Source organism: Lissotriton vulgaris, chromosome 1_1, assembly GCF_964263255.1.
Source record: "Lissotriton vulgaris chromosome 1_1, aLisVul1.2, whole genome shotgun sequence".
Taxonomy (NCBI): domain Eukaryota; kingdom Metazoa; phylum Chordata; class Amphibia; order Caudata; family Salamandridae; genus Lissotriton; species Lissotriton vulgaris.
The window spans coordinates 1,047,332,071-1,047,357,002 of record NC_141685.1 but is presented as its reverse complement, the minus strand read 5'-3'; the positions used below and the strand labels follow the sequence as shown (position 1 = coordinate 1,047,357,002).

At 43.2% G+C, this 24,932-nt stretch overlaps 1 protein-coding gene and 1 long non-coding RNA gene across 11 annotated transcripts in view; one reads left to right on the top strand and one right to left on the bottom strand.

The window, feature by feature from the left end:
- Positions 1-24,932, top strand: part of LOC147748497 (uncharacterized) — a 272,878-nt gene that overhangs the window by 38,061 nt on the left and 209,885 nt on the right. The window contains exon 3 of the long non-coding RNA XR_015309398.1: positions 1,305-1,457. This is a non-coding gene — a long non-coding RNA (uncharacterized LOC147748497). The remainder of the gene's footprint in view (positions 1-1,304; positions 1,458-24,932) is intronic.
- Positions 1-24,932, bottom strand: part of ELAVL3 (ELAV like RNA binding protein 3) — a 136,868-nt gene that overhangs the window by 44,034 nt on the left and 67,902 nt on the right. For all 10 annotated transcript variants that reach the window (XM_086962696.1, XM_086962680.1, XM_086962713.1 and 7 more), the window contains exon 3: positions 21,055-21,158. In XM_086962696.1, coding sequence (XP_086818822.1) covers positions 21,055-21,158 — 104 coding nt within the window. The remainder of the gene's footprint in view (positions 1-21,054; positions 21,159-24,932) is intronic.

Below are 24,932 nucleotides of genomic sequence, written 5' to 3'. Positions count from 1 at the left end.
CGGTGTCCCTGAAGCAGACGCTGTACTCAACATGCAAATACGATAAAATAAAGCAGCCACCACTGTCCCCATTAGTATCAATAACTAAAATAGTGCTCACTCACTACATAAAGCAGTCCGTGTAACATGTTAAGTAAATGGTCCCGTCCTTATGGGCGGTAACAAATGGCGACAAGGTGGTAACAAGGAGAGACTAACAAGCCTCATAATGAATCAGAAGCCAGCATTTATCAAGGACAATGACACCAGCGAATAGAAAATATGGGAGGAGAGTGGGCAGGGCTTCCACATCGTACTCTACTAAAGAATGCCTCGCAGAGAGAGCAGTGCATGCACGCTGCCACTAGGCTCGGCCTAAAAATGACCCAGGATGCATCCAGCTCTGTCCAACCTTTGCTTACCCTAATATGATTTACTGGCACGCGAGCAGTGGCAGTCATGTTCCAGGATGAGAATAGATGTGGTATCCCGCTCTTTTGGCTGTCCCACCTCTACTTTTTAGTGTGATTGGCTTACTTAGGGTGATCAGTGCCTCTCCAGGGTAGTAAGCGCTATATCAATGCCATTGCAGTTTCAATAAGAATTACTATCGAGTGACAGGGAAGGCGCCAATCTACTAAGACAGTAAGTGAAGAAGATTCGGGAGACACCAACTAACTGTGTCTGCTCAGTACAATAGAGTGTTCTGGAAGGGCTGCCTCCTTGCCCGTCCCTTACTCAGAGACCAGAAAGTGGGCAGCTACTGTAAGGTGCCCGTCTCATTTGCTTATCCAGCCCGTGCGTAGTGCAATAGCATTTTCTGACAGACCGGAAAGACCAGTGATTGCCTTTCTTTAATGCGATAGATTGTACTCGCAGCCCCAAGGGAAGAGCCGGGCCAGTGGCATAATGCAAAATGATGGGGTCCAGTCTGCAGAATATGATGAGAGGTCCCTCAATCTCCCATATCTCACAGATATCCATTGGTCTTGGGCTGAATGGGGTCCCTAGAAGGGGTTAGGGTCCCTAGAGGGTTGGGGGCCACTTCTGTGCCTCAGGAGCCTGCGTTCTGCCCCAACTTTAGAACAGGAAGTGACGATGGCATAGGGTGTGCTCAGAACGTTCACCTTTCCACCTCTGTCCTACCACAGCTCACCTGCAGGAAGTAAGAGCCTCGTGGCTCATGCAACATACTGGCTCTACATCTACACATTGAAAAAGGTCATGATTTCTTGACCAGATCGCTGAATTCAAAAATTAAAAATCAGTTCAAGATTTGCTGACTTTTTAATTTTTATGCTCTCATGATTTATTTAAACCCTTAGGTTGGAAATGCTACAGCCGGTGCTGCATCGACTACTCTTCCCAGGGTGCCTCCACGAAGCGACTGATGTGCAAGCGCCAAACACTGAACTCAATTGTGTTAGAGGAAGGACTACAGCCGCCTCCACTGGACTCTGGACTCTTTGAATATTAAGGTGAGTGAGTCTTTCTCAACGCCAGTTTAATCCTGCATTTTACTCTTTAGTATTCCATCCAGTCCAGCCAATCTCTGGCAGGTTTTGACTCAGAAACAATTTCTGCATCCCTCCTCCTTCCTTCGGCTTCTTTGTTCCGTGTAACTGGCCCAGGTATTTCGATGTAAGTCATTGTTTCTGTAACCATCGCTTAGGATATCCCAGGCCTTCATTGCTCTTCCTGTGAAAAATATATTTCCGGAAGTGACTCCTGGTAGGGGCATGCGAAGTTACGAAGTTTTATGCTGTCTCAAATTTGAATGAAAATCTTGACTTTTGAGACCATTTATGCCGAAAAAGTTCATCTTGCATAGAATAATTCACTATGGTTGCCTTTGTGCATAGAAACACTCTCTAAAAAGCTAAACTTTCTGAGAAAGGTCTGTATACATTTTATATCTTGGCTAGATTCGAATAGAGTGAAAAGTATCTTCCAAAGTGCAGAAAAGTTAGCACTTACTAATAATGACGAAGCTTGGAAAACGTTGCCTGTGTACTAAAACACATTCCATTCTCTGCTTCTGGAAACCGCCCAAGCTCATATAGTGACCTACAGGTCTACTGACATTTTCATTTTACATATGCAGCTTGTTACCCTGTGTGGGTGTGTGCCACCTTTTAGAATCTAAACGTTTCTCTCCAAACCAGGACCACTGGAAATATGTGATTCTGTTGTGTTTTCTGTATTGTTAAGGTTACAGGATTTCCACATAACTTGCTAACTGCTGTATTATTTGCACTTATCAACCAATTCTCCCCCCCAAACTCAAACGTGTGAAAAGTTGCTTTAAAAAATGCCCCATGCCCCCTGATGCTGGAGTAGCAGACCCTTTTCTGTTGCTGATTGTATTGTATTGCATTATTTATATAGAGCATACTACCCCTATGTGGTGCGCTGAAGTGCTTGCCTACATGAGTAGCATGCTACACCGTGAAGCTGTATGGCTGGAAGTATGCTGCCTTTGTTTTGCACCTATGTGGAAAGGGTTTCCATTTCGTGCATGATGACCACTGAAGTGCGGTTATCCTTATATGCCTTACGTAGCAGTGTGTTGGATTGATGACATGTGAGAGACGGATGTGCAGCGTTATGGTTTTCAGTATATGGGTAGCTTTGAACAGCTCTGCTGGTATAATCTGCTTAGCTGGTTAATGCACTGGGTTGCCCAATCTGACATTTTTGTGTGTGGTTGTGGTCCACAGTTGGCATGTCTACTGACAGACATGTAGCTATGCACTTTTGCGCCAGTGGAATGAGGTGGGTTCCATTTTCTTTTTTTCTCTATTCGTAATTTATTTACCAATCCAAGATGGCGGATGACACTTGGATCAGTAACTAAAACAATGACTTTATTTTACACAAAATCGCTTTCTGCACTGCTGAGTTACCAGGCAGCAAATTGTAAATACCAGGCCGTCCAAAAAAAATAAAACACTATAGAGGCTGGGCCGCTGGAAGACGGGTGGAGGAAGCAGTGGATGAGGTGGAGAGGAAGCGATGCGGAAGCAACACCGAGCACCTACAGAGGTGGGTGTTTGGAGGTGGGATGCTGCACAGGAAGGCGAGAGCTAAAAAAACTTGCACTTTCATAGAGTGCTGAAACAATCGTTAAAAAGTAGTAGCGTACATGTGAGCATTGTAAGGATATAAGTAAGACAATCAAAAAGGAGGCTAAAGAGGCTAGGCTTCAGGGGAGGGACAAATACAGGAAGAGGAAGGAAATCCATCGAATAAGAAGCAAGCAAATTAGAGTGACAATAAAGCCCACCAATGGTAAGCGACAACTGTAGTATTCAGGTCTTAAACTGATAATAACGAGGTGAAACCTTTGCTCAGACGTATTCAAACGACAAAGTAGAATAAATATTGCCGCAGATGTCTTGCATTATGCCACATCATTTTCCTTTTCTTGGATCACATTTTATTCAGCCCTGCCTCACAATTTGACCCACGTTCACTATTATTCCAGTTGCCCTGCTTGTATCTTATGCTGCTCCCTTTACCCACATCTGTGAATTCTGCTGGCCCTCTTGAGCCTCTTCTCATGCGGCACCACAGTGCTACAATGTCTGCTCAGTACTGGCTGACATTCTCGATAGGTGGACTTCAGGATTGGTTCCTAGACTCCCTATATGGCCTCAGTGGTCCTCAAAAAATGAAACACCCCAGATGCCCCTACTCTGCCTCACCTCAGCCCAGGAGGGAGGAAGGGCAGAGAACAGAATGCATGCCCATTGAATCGTTGGCCTCTCTGCTGAGAGTGACACAAACACAAAAGACGAGTCTGTGCGCACAGTGTGTGCTGCGATCACAGTGGCAGCCAAAGCCTGCCCAGGCCCGGGTTGCCCGGCTGCCGCCTCCCCAACACCCAGAGGAATATGAAAGAAAAATGCAATTTGAAAATCTGCCTGGCCCGATGGCGGAAGGCGTGGTCCTGTCAGGGGCAGAAGTGGCAGGCTTCACGGGGGCTCTTAATTAGGAGCAGCAGTGGAGGCAGCAAGCCCCTCCCCCAGCTCCCATCCCCGGGGACCGAGTCCCATCTGCATATACGTCTGCATTGCCGGGCACAGCCTGCACGAGTTTGTGTTTTAAGTGCCTGGGAGGAGGGGTATCTCCGTCCCCATCCCTAGGGCCTGAGCCCGGCCTGTGCTGCAGGGTACAGCCGCGGACCCGCGTGTCAGGTGGCTGCGGGGGGCTGTTCTGAGGAGGTCGCGGCTCAGCCCTGCCCCTTCCCCGAGTGACTGCTCCTGTAGCCGCCGGGACAGGGGCCCTGTAATTAGCCACAGTGCAGCGCAGATGGCGCGCACAATACCCCCTCAGATCACAGCCCCACCTGCTGTCGCTGGATCCGCGACCACAAAAGACCGGGCTTCTCTCCTCTCCTCTTCCCACCCCCTGCCACACATGCACACCACCACTTTCCTTCTTTCTGACTCTCTCCCCCTGGTCCATATTCGGCCTATCGCGTCATGCCTCTTGGCCCCTCTCTTCCCTGTCCCACTTCCCCCTTCCACTCTTTCTTCTGTCCGTGTGTCCCCCTCCAAATCTGTCGCTCAATCAAGCTGCGCCTATTTTCCGGCAATCTCTGCCTTTCTATTTGAATTTGTCTATCTGCCTCTTTATCATTGTAATTTGTTTGTTTACTCCCACCGCTCTATCTTTTTGTTCCTATACGTTTCTATTTTTTACAATATCTTCTTTTGCTCACTCAGTTTCTCTGCCTTAGTCGTTCTCACTTTACTCCACCTTTCTATCAATTTATTTCTGTCCAGCTTATCTCTAATTTCTATACACAACACCCATATAGAGGGTGTGTGTGTGTTGTGTAGTTGTCTTTTTCTTTCTTCCTATATTTCCTCTCTTGTTGTCTTTCTACGCAGCTTATTCTTCTGTTGCTCTATTTTCTCTTTTTTTCTCACTGTTTCACAGTCTCTTTATCCCTGCCTCTTTCTCTCGCTGTTTTGCTCCCCCCCTCACTCAAGCTTTCCACCTTTCTCTCTACCTCTGTATGCCCATCACTCTTTTACAATTGCTACCTTTATCTTTTTACTTTGTTCTATTTCGCTTTCCTTCTATCTCTCTTTCTCACACCTCCTTCTCACCCTTTGGTGTTTTCTCTAAATCAAGTTAGTTGGAGGAAGCACTATTAGTTTTCTGGGCTGATGTTTCCTCTTCTGCTGACTCATGGTGCGTCAAATTAGGCCTGGGCCAGCTGGGGTTACGGAAGTCAGAGCTTCGTTCACTGACAGAGGTTTTCAGGCATCAGATACAATATATCAAGGGCCAGTGGAATTGTGTGGTGTGGCTGCGGGATTTTCCTTATAAATATGGATTTCCTGGATTTGCCACTTAATTTATCATCTGCAAAAATAACAATTGATGGTCAGAATGGTGCACAATGTCATACATTCATCCAAGTACAGAGATCTAGGGCTAAATCCATAGTTTTTTTGCTCCCCAAGTAATTCCAGTTCAGACGCAGCCATATGCAAACCAGTCTTAACCCTGTGCCTCATGGGAACAGTCCAGCCCAAACTGCCAGGACAGATCTTCCCTGGACTGGAAACAAGCATCCTGGGACGGGTTTCGGGGCATCACCCCTCATCAGCCAGGCTAGCTTGATTCCAGTGGCATGGAGAGCATGGGACCAACGTCTGAGCATACCCGTCCCACTCGGAGTGACAAATGCAAAAAGAACAATTGATGGACAGAATGTTGAACAATGTCAAACATGCACCCCAGTACAGAGATCTGGGCCTAAATCCATCGTTTTTTTGCTTTTTGCTTACTAAAAACGTAGTGACGCGTGTTCCCATGCAGCGAAAGGCCCTTCTTAAGGTGGACTGGTTATGTTTCAGTTGTTAATTATTGTGTTTGGTTGGTAAACTGGTGTTCATGATGTTAAATCTTTGGCCAGACTTTGTTACAATATGTAAGAAGCACAAAATAATAAATGCAATATTTTCACAAGGTGTGCCGCTTTATGCCTTTTCTTGCTGCATAATTCGGTCCGCCTTTTCCCCATAATTCTAGTGGCCCCGAGTATAATATTAATTCTCAAACCAATAAATGTACTTATTTGCTTTGTAATGCACTGCCTTATGACAAACGACCTATGTCCATTAAAAGGTATATATTCTTTGTGAAAATAATACATTCTTAATGCTCACTAGATTGAAACATTTAAACTGGCTAACTCCAGTGAAAACTAGAGCCCAACAGACCCCACAATGTGAAAGGTATGATCTCAAAAATGTTTGATATAATTGTCTTTTAAAAGCACAAAATATACACTAATACTCTTCATACATTTGCCTAAACTCTGAAAGTGGGTCTTTTTTAATCAGGGTGCCAAAAATTAAACCAACATTTGCATTACACTGAGTCCATGACAAATGTTCAAAACTTTTTGTGCACTTTCAATATTTATCTGCGTAGTCATTCGCTCACCTCTTATTGTTGTAGTAATTCTTTGAGCAATAGAGATCACAGCATTTGGGTGGCAAAAGTAGCTAAAATGCAGCAGAAGTTGCCAGAAAAAAAGGTGTCCATACTTTTTTTTTAGTCAAGAACAGTCTCACTTAACCCTGGATTATTGTGTATACATACTGCACGTAATTTATGTTTTCCTTACACTACTTTATCATTTTCGCGACCTGGTTCAAGCAGGACATGTCTTTAGGAACTTTAAAACTGGATGTGTGTCATAATTGTATTTGATATACTAGCAGTGGTCGCTGCATGACTTAGCTAATATTGCTAATACATTGTGCTCATATCTCGCATGCTCCTAGTATGCAAGGCCTTGCCAAACATGTAGTTTTCCTTCCAAAGACCTCTCATACACATAAAGCCAGTAATTCTTAGAAGAATGCATACGTTACAGTTGGAAAACATTACTCAGTTTTTCCAACCCCTCCCAAAAAGGCGACTTTCAAACAGGCCACAAATTCCTTGAACTTAGCATCTTGAGATATGAACAAACTGTCTTCCAAAAGAAAGGAACAATTGCTAGCAACATAGGTGGAGCTTCGCCAGCTTCAGATTGGACTCCCCTATAGGGGAAATAGTGTCTAGAAATGTTGCATCCAAACCCAGTAATAGAAGAATCAGAAGACAATAGGCTCAGTTGACACACCTAGATCTCGGGCATGAGCCTAAGGAACTAATTAACAAATCTTCAAAGCACACCTTTAAAGAATCCAGGATTCTCGTCCAATAATAACTCAACCTATACTGAGCTTTTTTCTTTGCTAAGAGTCGAACATCTGTTGAGCATCTGCCTATCAAAAAGGAACAACGTTTCATAATAAATCCTAGAGACTCCAGAAATTTAGGCATGGTCTTTAGAAGTGCAGTCACAAAATTCCCCATAAGGACAAGTTGTCAAGATCTGCCTTGCACATGGATGTACGTTTCCATGGGATGCCACCCTTCCTGTCTGAACCCATGGAAATCAACTGCGGAGTCCCACAGGGATAATCGCTCAGCCCAACTCTCTTCAGCATCTACATGGCCCCCCCTTGGCGCCATCATCCGACAGCACGGTCTCAACATAGTGTCCTACGCCGACGACACCCAGATCATCCTCTCCCTCACCAATGACCCCACCACCACCAGACTCAATCTCCAGAAAGGAATGCAGGACGTCGCAGCCTGGATGAGCACCCGCAGCCTGAAGCTCAGCTCTGAGAAGACAGAAGTCCTCATCCTTGGAACCACCCCATCAGCATGGGACAACTCCTGGTGGCCCGCCGCCCTCGGCACTCCCCCGAACCCCACGGACCACGCTTGAAACCTTGGCATCGTACTCTACTCCTCTCTCTCCATGAACAGATAGGTCAACACCTTCGCTTTCAGCTGCTTCAACACCCTCCACATCCTCCGCAAAATCTTCAAGTGGATCCTCCCCCCAGGCAAGGAAGACAGTCACCCACGCCCTCATCACCAGCAGGCTGGACTAAGGAAATGCCCTATATGCTTGCATAAACAAGTCTCTACTCCACAAGCTCCAGACGATACAGAACATCGCCGCCAGACTAGTCCTCGGTATCCCGGGACACAGTCACATCAGCCAACAATTACGGAAGCTCCACTGGCTCCCCATTGAGAAAAGAGTCACTTTCAAGATACTTACCCACGCCTACAAATGCCCACATAACACAGGACCCCAATACCTCAACGACAGAATCAACCTCCACGTACCCAAAAGAAACCTCACATCCACCAACCTCTTCCTCGCCGAAACCCCACGCATCCACAGAGCCAGAGCGGGGGAAATATCCTTCTCATATATTGCTGCCAAGGCTTCCAACGAGCTCCTGACTGACCTCAGACGTGACCCCTCCCTGAACACCACCAGGAAGGCACTGAAGACCCGGCTGTTTGGCTGACGGGAACTGTTAAATCACCCCCCCCCCCCCTCAAGTGCCTTGAGACCCTCACGGGTGAGTAGCGTGCTTTATAAAACCCCTGATTGATTGATTGACGTTTCTATGAGTCTGCTGTCAGTATCCAGGAAGAAACTTCTGAAGAGACTCCAGTTACGTTATTCACATCACAAATTATGTAACGTATCTTCAATCGCCTTCACTCTTCAAGAAGCCAACATCTCCTTCCGGGTCAAGATAGAATAATCGCCCTATATGTGAAAGAGCTTTACGCATCAACCATTCCTCCCAGGAGTAAGCTCGTTCCCTGTTTCAATACATTAAATATCATCCGCAGTAATACTAGAGTTTATTGCAAGAGATACACATTAGAGAATTCTCCTTTGCTATCAATTTCAATCTTTCTAGTTTAGTATGATAATGCACCAATTCTATGGATAAAGTCTAATAATAGAGGACACCAAAATGGACACAGTGCCGCTTCCACAAACAGCTTCCAGGGACTGAGGCACAATGTCTCATGTAATTAAAAGGCACCTCCATGAACATATCTCATAAAAATACCAAGGGATATCCTAAGGCATTAAAACCAGTTGTCATCGTTTGTTTCCAGGAAACAAATGAATCTTTTCTTCAGTGCAAACTGGTGCAGCTTCCAAGAGCCCAGACTTCTCCAAATGTCGACATTTTTCAAAGGTTTGAAATAAATTCTTCATCAATGCTCAGCCCTCCCTTTGCGAATAAAGTGAAGGAACCCCCTCTGACAGCTTGTGACAATCACTCCTGGAAATGAAGGACACATTTGCAGTTCATGCAATGAGAGACTGAGGTTATCCATGTTCGTCTCATTGACTTGGGGAGATTGCAGAAACAGTTCCTACAAATCCCAAATACATTTTCAGGTTAACGTGAGCATCTTAGAGCAGGTGATAAAGTAGTCCTATTTAGCAAACAAAACCGCCCCCTAGATTTAGTTAATATCTCGATTTCTGCACTACAATATCCTTTCCCTCATGAACACCTCATTTGAAATAATGATGGAAATGTATTGTGGTCTCATTTAAACTTTCATTCCAGCAGAATACTTGTATCTCATGACATACTTGGTAGAACATTGTGGGATGAATATTTGTGAGTTGCTCCTGGATTGAGAAGGGTTGGTTTCATCTTGATGAGGTAGTTGCTATGTAGAGGAAACCTGTTTTTAAAGAAAATTTTGAATCATCTTTATTTATGGGAGAGAATACAACACATGGTGACAAGTAGCAGGAGTGAAAGGCTATCTGACTTCAAGATGCTGCCAACCTATCAAGGAGTAGGCAGAAACCTCTGATGCCCCTGTGCTGTAATCGGTAAATGGGTTATGGATAGGCAACCATTCTGGTGGAGAAGGAAGGTGGCCGGCCTCCATTTTGAACTGCATATGTCGACGGAGTTCCAGGTGTATGGGAGCGCTATTATTTCTTGTGAAGAATGAGATTTAAATATCGGCAGACCAGCTTCTGCTTTCACCCTGCACCTCAAGGATCACAATGGAGTAGGACCACACACCCTCCCTGAATTCTGATTTCATTTTGCAGGTAGGCGAAATCTCTGCCACACTCCACGGCATAGCCTCAGTGGTGCAATCGTGCACATGTCATGTTGTTGGCCATCTTGGCAGTTCTTATTGAACGTCAAGGGTGATGCTACAGTCAATGGATCTGAGCGACTTGGTATACACAGCAACGAACAAAAGTACAATGGAGTTCTGATTGCAAACAACTGCTGTCATAAGTCTCCATGAATGCTTATGTACTTTTAGAGAGGTCCACTGGTAATAGGGTTCAAAGGGTATTGTGATTTGAGGAACCTTACTCTGCAGATAGATATAAGGAGACTGAAGTATTTGAGAGTAAACAGTTATGTTTTGAGATTCTGGCGGTGGATGATAGGAACAAGTTTCCCGATTTTTATCTTCCTTGAAGGAGTTGACAATTGTTGTGTTAGCTTGTCATGTTAGCTTTTTTTTAATTGACTTATTTTTTTGGTTTGATGTTTTATATTTCAAGCTATTTAGGCACATACAGTGCTGGCAGACATCATGTCACAGCTACTTCCTTTGTTTTCTGAAGCAGGGTAGTATCTTCTGCGCTGGAAGATGATTTGATTGTTATTTAATTGCTATTATAGTCTAGAACAGTGTTTCTTAACCTTTTGACCTCTGTGCAGCCCCACTTAAATATTACTAGAGTGCAGGGACTCCTACTGAATCATTGTTGGAATTGTAACCATTATTGGAACCCCCTGCCCCCATTCAATCATTGCTGGACGCCAGGGGTCCTGCCCAGAGCAATTTAGATGATTTCAACTGCAAAAAATAAACAAAAATACATGCACAAGCATTCATCGATCAAATGCACAAAGGATTACATCATTTATTTAAGTAATGAAAAAATATTATAAATCACAACTTCAATTTTAGCGGCAAGGTTGTTCCTTTTCTAAATTCAGTTGAGGCCACCTGTTGTCTACATTATATTCTGTTAGATGCACTTGCACTGCTCCGACGAATCAATCTGAAGATACTAACTTCATTTTTAGCCTCCGATTTAAAATTTCTTCACATTTATAGAACATTTAACATTTTCAGTTTTACATTTTGCTTCCTTATTTCTATACACGGAATTAATCTATTAATATTATTTGATTTTCTAAGTAGTCTCAGTACCCCCTGATTAGGCGTCACAGACCCCCAGGGGTCCCTGGACCACAGGCTAAGCATCGCTGGCCTAGAAGTTGTCTCCGCTGAGAAAACAGGGTGTGGTGTTGCACAAGGTACGAATTGAACGGAGGAATATCTATAACAGTCTAGGAGAACTATCAGCTGATATTGGTGAGGGTGAGCCTACTGATAGTTGTGAGGTGTCTGTTATGCTGTTGGAGGAACTCTTTTGCTCAAATATCAATGTTGTGTCAGAGCGGCACAAATTCTTTGTGGGGTACAAGGCAAGACATAACAAGTAGGAAGTTACATCGCCAGTCTGAGGAACATGGCTCGCAGCTGTGAGTTTGTTGAACCCATAAAATGAATAATTAGAAACCAGTTGAGTTGGCGAGGTACACAACATCCTCAATCTGCAAGGAAAATGTTTGCTAAGAATCCTGTGTTGAATGAGGCAATATTAACCCTTTCGCTGCGGCGGCTATTCCGCCGCAGTGCTAAAGGGGCGGGGCGGCCGCTCGGCGGCCGCATACTGGTGACAGAACCGCTCCGTCACCAGCCGCGGTTGAGCCGTGCTGGTGACAGAGCGGTTCCGTCATGACCCGCCCCGCTCAATACAACTGCCGCGCAGGCGCGGCGGCCGGGCCATGATGGAACCGCTCCGTCATCAGCACAGCCCAACCGTAGCTGATGACGGAGCGGTTCCGTCATCAGCAGGGGAGGGGTTAATAGTGGACAGAATGCAGTGTACCATAGGGTGAGAGAAGCCCGAAACCGGTCCCAGGATGCTTGTTTCCGGTGCAGGCTAGACATGGCTTGGCAGTTCAGGCTGGACTGTTCCCATGAGGCACAGGGTCAAGACTGATTTGCATATAGCTGTGTCTGAACTGCGGTGGCAAAGTGAGCTAAAGAACGATGATGGATTCAACCCAGATCTGTGACTAGGGCTGAGCTTCTGAAAAGTTTCAGCGCTCCGTTCGTCATCTCCTTATGTTTGCTGAGAGCAGCAACCACGCCTGAGATATGAACAAAGCAAACAGATTGAAAAAACTCACCATACAATTGGAAGGAGATTAAAATAATCTTAACCAAGTAGATAAGGAATTTATGGAGAAGGAGCAGAATTTAGGCAAAGCTGTCCAGTGGAAGTGTTGAAGATGTGGGAATCCTGCCCACATATCACCTGGGAATTGCAATATTTTCATTCTTATAAAAGCTTGACTCATTACCATGCTATCATACCAACAATGCATACTTATTGCTCTTTTCAAGAGTTTTAGCACAATGCACCTTCTTTTATTTGTCTCCCAATTCTGTGCAGGGGGGAGGCGATGCTGTCTCTCTACCATTTGCTTTCAAGCAGACTGCTAGTGTGTCATTGTACACATTAGAATGTTGTGGAATTGGGGCGTGGCTTGAGCGCCGCACAAGATGGCGGCTTAACTGCGGAGCTCCGGACGTCGAGCGCCGACACCAGCGGCTCTCTCCTCTCCTGCTGCACCATTCTGGACGCCGACTGCATTTCCACACGTCGGAGCATGAGGTGAGCAGACTGATACCGCCTGCGACCCTCTGCTCCGCTTAAATGCAATTTCTGCGTGAATAACGCGGCGCGCTTCCCAGCGGCCGCCATTTTCTATCGACTCTGCCACGTCTTTGATTCTGTCAGCGGAAAACCAGCGCCAAAGTGCGACGCTCTACAGGTGAAACGCGCTCAAAACAGCAATGATGAAATTTATGCTGTTCCTGCTCCTCAGTGGCTAATTCTTCATGTTGGCGCTTTTCAGCCTTTGATACATTCTTTTCTTCAGGATTTCTCCACACTAATGCTATTTTCAAGCTTTTTTCCTCATTTGGACGCCGCTCTTCAATGACAGTCATTAAACAGGACACCGTTTGTTTCTGGCTACCCCCAATAATTTCTATCAACTCTTCTACATGATGCAAACGGTTTCCCCTGTATTATGCACCATATGCAGTGTAATTCCAGCTGTGTTATTTTATTGATGTCCTTGTGTGACGCATTTTTCTTCACATGTGTACACGGCCCTGACATCACTGTCTTTGAGCTCTACCTTCCAAACACTGCTATTTTCTCAGTTTAAGAGCGCCGTCTTCACATAACCTATTTCTACGCAGTCCACAGGCACATTATTATTTATTTCCCATATCATTTATGGGGAAACTGCGCACTCTCAAGCTCACGGCTTCCAAAACCAAATTGCCTCTTTCCTCTGACTCTGACTCAGCGTCACCCGTCATGGAGGACACTATTCCTTCTAAAACGGATATCACTCGTGGGGCAATACCTAAGGCTACTGTCACCAGTAAACTTCCACAACCTGGCTCCACGAAGCGTCACAAGAAAGATCCTCCATCTCCAGGTTCTGACCCATCTTCCGCATCCATGGATCTCATTCTGGAAGAACTCCGAGCTCTTAAACCCTTTATGGCTGAAACAACCAAAACATTACAATTTCTTCACGATAAATGGTCCACTCTCGAATCCAGAGTCCTGTTAGTGGAACAATCAACGGAGGCTCTTCAATCTTCTTGTTCTAGAATTTCTACTTTGGAGAAGGATGTCTCTCTCTTAAGGCGACAGACAGAAGAGTTGGAAAATAGAAATCGTCGCAATAACCTACGCCTTTACAATCTTCCAGAGCTCACCGAGGGGTCTAATCCAACCTCCTTCTTCCAAACCTTTTTACCGAAAATTCTAGACCTTCCATCTTCTGTCACTCTTAATATTCAACGTGCACATAGACTGGGTCCGAGAGTTTCCTCCAAACCACGTGGAGTCATCATGCTCTTCCTACAATATACCGATTTACTTCAAGTTCTTTCGGCAGCCAAGGCAAAGAAACAGATTATTTGGGAAGGTCATCGTCTGTATTTATCTCAAGATGTAGCCAAAGTGACAGCTGACCGAAGGAAACAATTTCTTGATCTGCGACCACGACTGCGCGACCTTGGTGCCAGATTCGGTCTCCTACATCCTTGCCTCTTCAAGGTTACGTATAAAGAAAAGACGACGACTTTTGAAGATCCACAAGTCCTTGAAGAATTCCTTCGTCATCATGAAACCATCAACATGGACACTGCCAGACCAGTTTAATAATTCATGAGTCTTCTTGATTGATTGAGTATTTATCCTTTTGTTTCCCTACTGTGCCTAGTATCGACTTCCCATATCCTATTGTTCACATATTTTCCTTGTTTATTATGTTATAATGTTGCGTAGTCCCTACAGTTAGCGTGCTTATGTATTCCTAACGTCTCTCCTCCATTTTTTGTCTCATCACAGATTTTCTCCTTTTGTTCCCCATCCCGGTGTAGTTTTCTGCTTCCTTCAATTGATCCTAGCTGGTTCCTCCGGTGTTCGATGACGTGAGTTTCTGTTGTTGATGTCGTCCTCTTCTGGCGTCGTCACACCCCAGTTCTCATTTGTATTTGTTGTAATGTCTCTTCTCTTGCCTTGCTCTCTTCTCTTCTTTTATACTCTTTTCTATCTCTCATATTTTTCTTACTCTCACCTTTTCTCTCTATCTCTCTCGTACATCTGTTCTTGTAATCTTACTATTTTCCTCAACACTTCTCATCTACCTTTTTATCCTACCTTATCTTTTCCTTTATATCATTCTCATGCTAATCTACATTCCGCGTAGTCACCTGGAATGTTAAGGGGTTAAATAACCCCATTAAACGTCAACGAGTTTTAACGCATTTAACCAGACTTAAAACAGATGTAGCCCTTCTTCAAGAGTCCCACCTCACAGATTCAGAGGCTACTAAACTTAAAAGATGTTGGGTGGGTCATGTTCTCTATTCACCTGCTGTAGGTAAGAAAAATGGTACTGTTATACTCTGTCACAAAAAGTTAAATGTTTCAATTGTATCTCAAGAGTGTGACGATGATGGTCGTTGGGTAATTGTTAATCTTCTTATAGATAAAATACCTCTAGTTATTTTCAATGTTTATGCCCCAACTGGTGTTGATAAAATGTTCTGGCCTGCTATTTCGGACAAACTTGTTACCCTCAATGACCAATACGTTATTCTTGGTGGTGACTGTAACCAAGTTTTTGACCCCTTTATTGATAGAAATTCAAAAGTTAAATTTGTTCCTTCCAAGATGCACACCCAGTTTATCTCATCTATACAGAATAATGCATTAGTTGACATTTGGAGGCTTTGTAACCCTGACCTCAGAGAATATTCTTTTTATTCCCCCACACATCACTCCCAATCGCGTATTGATTATCTTTTTCTTAGCAAACCACTGGCCCAACTCGCCCTTCATTCAGATATAGGCTCCATCCTAATTTCCGACCATGCCCCCGTTTTTGTAGACATTGATCTTCTTCCCTACTCCCCTCATTCAGGCCGTTGGAGATTTAATAATTCCCTACTTCTTGATTCTAAGTTTTGCACCCAATTTAAACAATTTTCCACTGAATTTTTTACACATAACCATCTTCCTGATTCCCCCTTTGTCATGATTTGGGACTCGTACAAAGCAGCTGCACGAGGTTTTATTATTAATTTCGTTTCCCAAAAGAAAAAACAATCAATCTCTAAGTCAACTCAACTCTTGGATAAAATTAAGAAATTGGAGTATGCATACTATAACTCAAACTCTGAAGCTTCTTTACGTGAATTAATCGCAGCCAAATTTGAATTCAATAAATTCACCACCAACGCCGCCTCTAACTCTCTTCTAAAATGCAATTCCCGCTACTACGGCGGACAAAACAAGATGGGCAAACTTCTAGCTAACTACCTTAAAATACGTAAAGAACGTACAAAAATTGAATCCTTGCAAAACCCAAATGGAGTATCTTTCTTCAAAGATAAAGACATACTTGCTCAATTTGTTTCCTTTTACCAGAATCTATATACCCCAGAATCTATTCCTGACCCTCAAGATCTTACTTCGTATTTTCAAAACATCCCTCCTCCAGAATCTTCCCATCTTGACTTTCACTCATTGGACCTGGACATCACCAAATCGGAAATTTCTCATGCAATTTCTATTCTCCGTCGAGGTAAAGCCCCAGGGCCCGATGGTTTTACCATTGAATTTTATAACCATTTCTCCTCTCTTCTTCTCCCAAAATTGCATTCCCTATTCCAATCCTTTGCGGCCTCCGGATCCTCTCAAGGAACTTTCCAAGAAGCATTGATTTGTTTAATACCTAAACCAGATAAAGATCATACCCTTTGTAAGAATTACCGCCCCATATCACTAGTAAACACTGATTATAAAATTTTCGCCAAAATTATGGCTCTCCGACTTGACCCCTTATTACCTGATCTTATAGGTCCTGAACAATCCGGCTTCGTCAAGGGTCGCCTATCATCAGATAATTCTCGTGTCTTTTTTAATATCCTGAGTAAAGCTCCATCCCTTTCCTCCCCCCTTGCGGCTATCTCCCTTGACGCTGAAAAAGCATTCGATAGAATTGGATGGGACTTTATGTTCCAAGCTCTCCATTGGTTTGGCTTCCCCCCTAAATTTATTTCTCTAATTTCTCTACTATACTCCAGCCCCCATGCTTCAATCTTCGCAAATGGTATGATTTCCGATTACTTTCCTCTCCAAAGAGGGGTTCGTCAAGGATGTCCACTGTCTCCTTTATTATTTATTATAGCCCTAGAACCCTTTCTAACTAAGATTAGACTTGATGACACGATTACTGGTTTCCAATATGGTACTCAACAACAAGCTAAACTGTCTGTATACGCTGACGACATTTTATTTTACTGCTCAAATCCTCAAACAACTCTACCTTCCTTCCTTGGCCAAGTTTCTTCTTTTTCTACAGTATCAGGATATCGTCTTAACATTGATAAATGTGAAATTTTGCCTTTAAACCCCCTTTGCCAAAAACATCTCTTTGATTCTTCTGGTTTTTCATGGCAACCCACAAAGATTAAATACTTGGGTATCTGGTTTGCCCCCCGTATTCCAGACACTATTAAATTTAATTTCGAATCTCTTTCTCACAAAATCAATACATCAATAACACGTTGGAATCCTCTGTTCCTTTCTTGGTGGGGCCGGCTAGATTCCATCAAAATGATGTTAGCACCCCTAGTCCTCTATTCTGTTTCCATGATTCCCATCCGTATTCCAGATCATTACTTCAAATCGATAGACTCCCTTCTATTAAAATTTTTATGGAAAGGCAAAAAATCTCGGATTGCACTCTCTTCCCTGAAAAAAGACAAATCCCTTGGTGGTGTCAAGTTCCCCCACTTTAAGTCATATCATAACGCATTTTCATTAAAACAATCTATGAGATGGCTCTCTTCAGATCTTCCTCGCATTCCTCCCCTTTGGCTCACATTAGAATCTTCTCTTCTGCATCCTTACGATTTTCGAGAAGTCCTATCCTTTACCTCTAAGGTGTCATCCTTATGTTCCCCCATCATTTCTCACTCTTGCTCTCTTCTTCGTCCATACTTAGTATCCACCTACCCATCTGCCTCCTCCACCCACGCTCAACCTATCTGGCATAATAAATTCCTCAAAATTCGCAACCGTTCCTTATATTGGAAATCCTGGCATTCCCTTGGTCTAAAATGGATCTCACAACTTCTCTCAGATAATCAGCCTCTTTCTTTCCAAGATCTTCAAACTCAATTCTCGTTACCTGCCTCATCCCGTAAACAATATTTATCGATACTCCCATCCCTTACTCAATATCTTTCTTCTCTCCCAACCTCTAACTCTATCCCTACCACTTATCTATCGATTTCTAATGCTATTGATCAATCTCTTTCTGCATCATTTATTTATAAATCTCTACAATCCTCTGTTGATCGTTCAAAATCTAAGGTTGAGTTGGCTTGGGAAGAAGATTTCTCTCACACGTGGTCCACCATTTTATGGGACAAAATTTGGTCCAAGATTCACAGTACATCCAGGGCTGCAAATACCACACAAACCTTATTCTTTATTTATAATCGTTTATTATTCACCCCGTTGCTCCTGTCTTCCTTTTCCCCAGACACTCCATCTACTTGTTGGTCCTGCACGTCCATTTCAGCTGATTTGAAACACATGCTATTTGAATGTCCCCCTATATTACGTTTCTGGCACTTAGTTTGGTCCCAGCTACAAAAAATTTTTAAATTTACGGTTTCATTCTCCATTTCACACATTTTCTTAGGTTCCCTATCCCCCACCTTTGTTGAGTCCAACTCCAACCACAAATTACTTGACTTATGCATAGCCATTGCTTTCCACCATATCACATCGCATTGGAAACAAGCTAGGGATGTTTCTTTTACTGCATGGTGGAATGCAGTGTGCTTTAATCACCGACTTGACACTAATTTTGTCTCTCCTATCTCCTTAGCAATCAAACGTGATCTCTTATGGCTTCCCCTCACTGACTATCTATCCTCAGTTGCTAAACCTCCTCCTCCACTTCCAATACGTACGGTTGAAGTTTGTAAACCTCCATAAATGCATTACCTTAATTTATTCGATTATCATATTGTTATTTACAGCAAATGTTTTATCATATTTTTAATCTATTTTCATATTTTTAAAGATGTCTCCTCACCCTCCTATGTTCCTCATTCTCATTGCTTATTTATTCATATTTTATGCTTCAGTTTCCAAAATGTACTGCGTTCATATGTAGGATTACTCTCATTTTCTCATAACCTTTGATTGTTTCTTCATTTTCTGTCTTTGTTTCTTTATATTTCAATAAACTTCAAACTTAAAAAAAAAAAAAGAATGTTGTGGAATTTATGTTTGTCAGTTGCTCCTGGATTTAGAAACCTTTAATTGCATTTTGGTGGTCTTGTTCCTAACAAGGTCAAGCCCGTTTTTAAAGAGAACTTTGAATCATCTTTATTGGTGCATGACACTACAACAAAACCATGGAAAACATTGTTGGGGTGTTCAGGTCTGAACTCCAGAACGACCAGAAGTATTTCTCTGCATGTGGGAGCAAAGTTCTGATCAATTCCAACTATAACAATAAATATCCAATTCCCCAACATTGAGCAGATATGCAGGAGTTCAAGATAAACTCCCTATCGACCAGTGAAAATAAATGTTCAAATTCCCAAAAGGATGCAAGTTATGCAGGAGTTCAGGAACACTACCCTTGAGATATAGTGAGAATCTTCAAACATGCAGACATGGGAACAAAAATGCTAATCCCCTATATGTGCAGCGAGCAGCCACAAGTTAAGTAACGCCTCCCTAAGGAGATGTAGTGAGAAACCTTCACTATACAGATCTGGAAAGGGAAATACATGTTCAAATCCTCAAACATACATTGAGAACCAGGAAGTCAGAAGCACCTTTCTAGAGCTATACTAATATTTTCCCACTATTTGTCTCTATTCGAATTCCCCAGCACGTCAAATAAGTTACAGAAATTCACGAAGACATTTAAGGATAAACTGTCAATCCCACATTTTTTGAGAATCCAGTCTTACCTCTACGGAGCGGGGGACTGGTGTTCAGATACAGTAGCAATCCAGCTTTTGTAATTATTAGTATCCTGTTGTACAGTAGGCCCTCAAGCATTACAGAACCCCTCTCCCAATTCCCCAGAAGGCATTTGAGCATTGGGGAATCTTGCAGCCCAGGATACAGGGACTTTAGTGTATTCAAAATGATGCTGTCCCTGGGAACAGTATTTCCCATGAAGAAAGGACAGCAGCCACAATTATTCGTGAGCTGTTCCCAAGCACTTATGGACTGTACTTTAAACTGTCAAGGTACAGATTTCCGATAGCTCGTATTAAAGTTTTTGTGCATTAATCCAGCAGTCTTGGCCTATGGAATTTTTGGACTTTCCCTGCCTGTAGTTTTATTGAACCTGTGCAGAATTCTGGTTCCCAGGGACGTCTGCCAAGCTTGTGTATCTAATCAGGGTGCACCGCTCTCTTCACCATATTTTTCTAAACCTGCCTCCCAACAGTCTTTATGGAGCGAACAATTGAAAAGAGGGAATCAGTGGAGTATGGTAAATAGCATCCACATTTTAACGACCCATTACATCCAGTCTTACAATCAAACTGTGTGAATTGTTTTAAAAAATCATAACCTTTGGGAGGGGTTGTGTCTATTGCCTGAAAGTTGACCTAGCACTGAGGTGGAAAAGTACTTTTCAAATGCCGTCTCTTACTTGGTGGTTTTGTTTATCAATCAAACATGACTATGAAAAGCCTTTTGGGTGACATCACCATCTAAACACTCATATGTACAGTAATGTTGAGTACCAAGTTGTAAGGAGGGCTGTAACCTGAGGATCAAAGTTTTGGTGACCTCAGAAAAGCTCCCAACATACATATTTTTATATAAAGTGATGGATAAAAAAGAGCCATCTAATCTACCTCTTTTAACACCTACTATAAGCCTTCATAGATCTCAGGCTTTGCTCTGTTTATCCCAATCACATACCCACACTTAGGGCTGTTAAATGGTTTGTTTGCAGGCATAGTTGAAATGCAAAGAGGGACATTTTGACACACAGAAGGAAGGGGAAGAGGTTGAAAAAGAAGAACGACAATGTGGTGTGCAGAGAGAGCGTGGATTAATTTGTAAACAAATGCAGATATAGTGAGCACTTTAGACTGAGAAAGAGATTGAGAAGGAATATATAGAAATACAAAAGAGAGAGAAGGAAACTGATCATGAGAAAACAAATGCAACATAAATGATATTAACCAACATTTGGCCTGCTTCTAAATACTCCCATTTTTTGTAGATAAGGGCACGGTGTGCAGCGAATTTAGTTGTCATGCCCAGGATCTTTCAACTTAAACAAGTGGGGAAGTCCAGATTGGAACCCTGGCCTCCTGCCTCCTCAGTTGGTAACTCATCCCCCTAGACCACATCCCAGACGAAGAGAAAGTTACAGTAAGGGAGTCGCTGGAGAGCGAACCAGGAAGGGGGTTGAGGGATGCTGTGAGGCCACCTCTTACCTTGATGGTCTTGGTCTGTAGTTTAAGTCCATTTAGGGTGTTGATCGCTTTGTCTGCATCATTGGGGTCCACGTAGTTGACAAACCCATATCCTAAGCTCTGGCCTGACGGGAGGAAATTAAAAAAATCCCGTAAAAGAAATGCCCAAACGCAAACCCCCTCCTCACCATACCTTTCTATAATCAAAATGGGAGTGTGTGTAATAGGTACCTCAGCCGTGAACCTATCCTGACTCTGCACAAGAACAGGGCGTCCTACCGATCTCATGCACCCAAGAGGACAAACTCCCTCCGTTACACCAGATCTCTAATCAACTTGTGTGAAGAAGAGTTGGTGACACCATTTTAAGTATTTAAGTACCAAGTAATGTTCTCTCAGCCACTGCTTCATTACCACGTTTGTAGGTATTTAAGGTTTGTGAGACCTCTAAGCATTAACTTATCTAGTTCTTAACATGATACAACTACTCAAAATACGTAAATACCATAATGTGCACGATATGAGTCATAAAATAGATAACATTTAGGATTGTGGTAAAAAATTGAAATTAGGCCAGTATAAATTTTGCTTTTCCTGTATGCAAGACTGTATCGTTTAGGTGCCATTAGGACTCTTCACATTGCAAGTGTAGTGAAAAAAAAATAGGAATGATCACTCTGATTTAAGAGAAATAGAAAATATTCTTGGTGTTTCACCATGCATAATAGTGCGGTTTGTCCCTTAGAAAGACCACCTATCAGTTTGTCCAGTGCTCCTCAGAAATTCCTAGGTGTGAATTTCCTTCCTGCTTTCAGATTTGTTTTCGTGGGAGATATTTTGAATTGCACGTGGGCTTTCCTCCTTCAGCCTGCTTAGTTATCCATCTAAGACAGTTGTTACCCATTGTGAAAGCCCTGGTCTTCACTGGTGCACCTCTAAAGTGAAGGCTACTCTAAATCAAATAAAGGGAGACGACAGCGAGCAAATAATTTGTGTATAACATTCAACCCCAAAGTGTGGAAAAACATCTCTTTGGCACTAAATGTCATTCCCCTTCGTATGACATAACCATCAAGAAGTAGTCTTTTATGTTGTTCTGTGCGTGGGTGCTTTCCTCTTGCATGGCTAATAGCTTCAGATTGTGCTTTCTTGCTTTCTGTAGGGAGTAGTACTTGAGTTGGTTTTGTTAATTTGATCAGAAAACTGGGATTTTCTGGTAAGATTTGATGCGGCAGAGCATTCTGAAACTAAAAGAGCAGCTAGCTAGAAAATCCCTGGAGTGGGATATGACTAGAATACGCTTTTGATTTTCAGTGTAAAAATGGGGAATTAAAATCTGCTTATGGAATCAGTTGTTATCTTAGGTTGCTCCAGAATTTCACCTGGTCACGCATGTAAATGGAGTGTTATATAACTTACTCTTGAAAACTGTTGCAGGCCATAAGCCATCTTAACAAGAAAAGTGTTGTGCTTTCAGTTTCAAATAATATAATATAAGAATTTCGATTAGGTATTGAAATAAGTCTAATAGTAGCTGTCAAGCATGCACCTGTCAGGCTCTTTAACATATTAGATCCGGTAGGCACCCCACATTATCTATTGACGGAATCGACAGCTAAGCCGCAGACAACCCTGCTTTACTCCCCGTTGCTTCCCATGGAGTGGTGCGGCTGGTTCTCATTTTACAACAGGAGTGGGCAGTTTACGTGAGCTCGGGATACAGACCATGGGTGATTTTCTTGACAATAACATTCTCTGCGACTGGGCCCAGGTTAGCGCCCAGAACGATACGCATGCTGCGCTAGCGCAGTTTCATTACTACTGGGTGTGACGTGATGAGGAGCTTACTGGATGACAATCTGGCGGATCCAATGGAGGTTCCCGCCCTTACCTATCTCATACAAGCGTCTACGCCAACACGGGTTGTAGCAACGTTGCATGCTTTTTCACGAAGGGTCAGGTGGCCTGGAACCCTAGGGCTTGCCCAGAATGGCAAAATGATCTGGGCTCTGATATTACCAAAAAACAATGGGTTTACTGCTGTTCTGTAATATGCAAAAATGTGTTGAATGGCAGTCATCATCTTGTCCTTTTTAAATATCTTAATCGGGTATATCATACTCCGGTCCCATAATTCAGATATGGTCTGTGAGAAGATTCACGATGCCCACGTTGCGGCAAGAGGACCCAGGCTTCTATCATATAGCATGGTAGTGCCCTGGTCTACAGCATTTTTGGCTTATGATTTTGAAAGTTTTGGGAGAGATTACAGGGGAGGCATTAGCCTGCACTCTGCTGATGGCCCTGCTAGGTTATGATCAGGATGTGACCAGTCGACAGTTGGTAGCCCTGGGCCTTTTGTTGGCTCGCCGTAGGATCCCAATGAGATGGATTAAGGGACCTCCCCCAACAGAGACCGAATGGCATACAGATATGACATATTGCAATACACAATCGGATGCCTATCATGATATTATGCCGCTCCGCTGTCGCCCGATGGATATATGGGCCCCATACTGGGAATATTTGAGTCACCTACAATTTGAAGCAGGGGAAGACCCAGGATGGGTGAGGGCTCGGGCGATGGAAATATTTTGCTCCATTTTGTATGTGTGCGGCACAAGTTGATGTGCACAGGGTGATGTAGAGATGGATGACAGTCGCTATTTTCCTGTGTTGATTACCCTTGGCTGCATGATTGTTTGGGAGTTCGTGTCCAATTCACATATATTGTGAACTATTGCTGACTGCCTTGTCTACATGTTACTTTTTTTTAACGTTTTTTTTACTTTCTCACTTGCCACTATGTTAACCCGATCTACGTCTCAGCTATGCCTGACATGTATCCGAAATGTTAGTATGTTTAACCACTTTGTGGTCTGCGCTTGAAGTGCACTTTTTCTAATGCCAAATTGTTAATCTTTACAAAATGAAAATAAAGTTTAAAAAAAAAAACACGCACCTGGCACTGCTGTTTTTTTCAAGGAATCCACCCAGATGTAATGGGATGAATTCATTAGAACATCCACTCTCTTGTAGATGTGGTGGGGTAACACCCTCAGAAAATATACCCTTGATGGAAAGCAAATATATAGCAAAATACTGCTCTAGACTCTTTCACATTTTGGTGTGTGGCTTTACTTGGTAATGATTGCCAAACTGTGTTGACTCAGGTTGAATGAACAACAATCAGTGAAGTGTATTTTTTTAAGCTTCTGTTCGATCACATGCCCTACTGAAAACACTAAACCCACAAACCCAGCTCAAGCTGCCGCCCTCCTCAGTTAATGTCACCAGTGCACCTTCCAGGAAGTAATGTTGTCTCTCTTGGGTGGAAGGAGGTATCGACTCCTTGGCATTGCAGAAGGTCCTGGGGGGTACAGCCAAACACTGCTGCAGCAGAGACACCCAGTGACCAAGTACATTAAGACATTTGCGTGAAGTGCAGCTGTGATGTACCTGCGATACCCTGTGACCAGGCCGGCATCATCTGATGCAGTGCAAAGACAGACCCCAGTGCAGAATTGACAACTGGCGTTTAGTAACAGTAAGGTGTTCTGAAGGGAGCAAACAGACTCTTGTGCAGCAGTGATACTCAACAAATTCAGTGTTCGCCTGTAGCGAACAGACACAACTGTAGTAGAGACACCTGTGGTCAAGGGACGACATTGTTTAAAGCTCTAGAAGAAGCAAGCACACTCTAGTGAAGCAACGAAGTCCAGAGGCCGGTATGAGTATGGCAGTGGCTGAAAAGGAGTATGATCTTCACTTTCTCATTGGATGCTTTTTCCACTATTTTTTGATTCTCCGCAACCAGAAAACCTTTTGTGTGTCGTATTGTAGGCAACCTTTGGTTAAAAGGCCATAGACTTGGGAGTCATTTTGGCAACCCTGAAGTC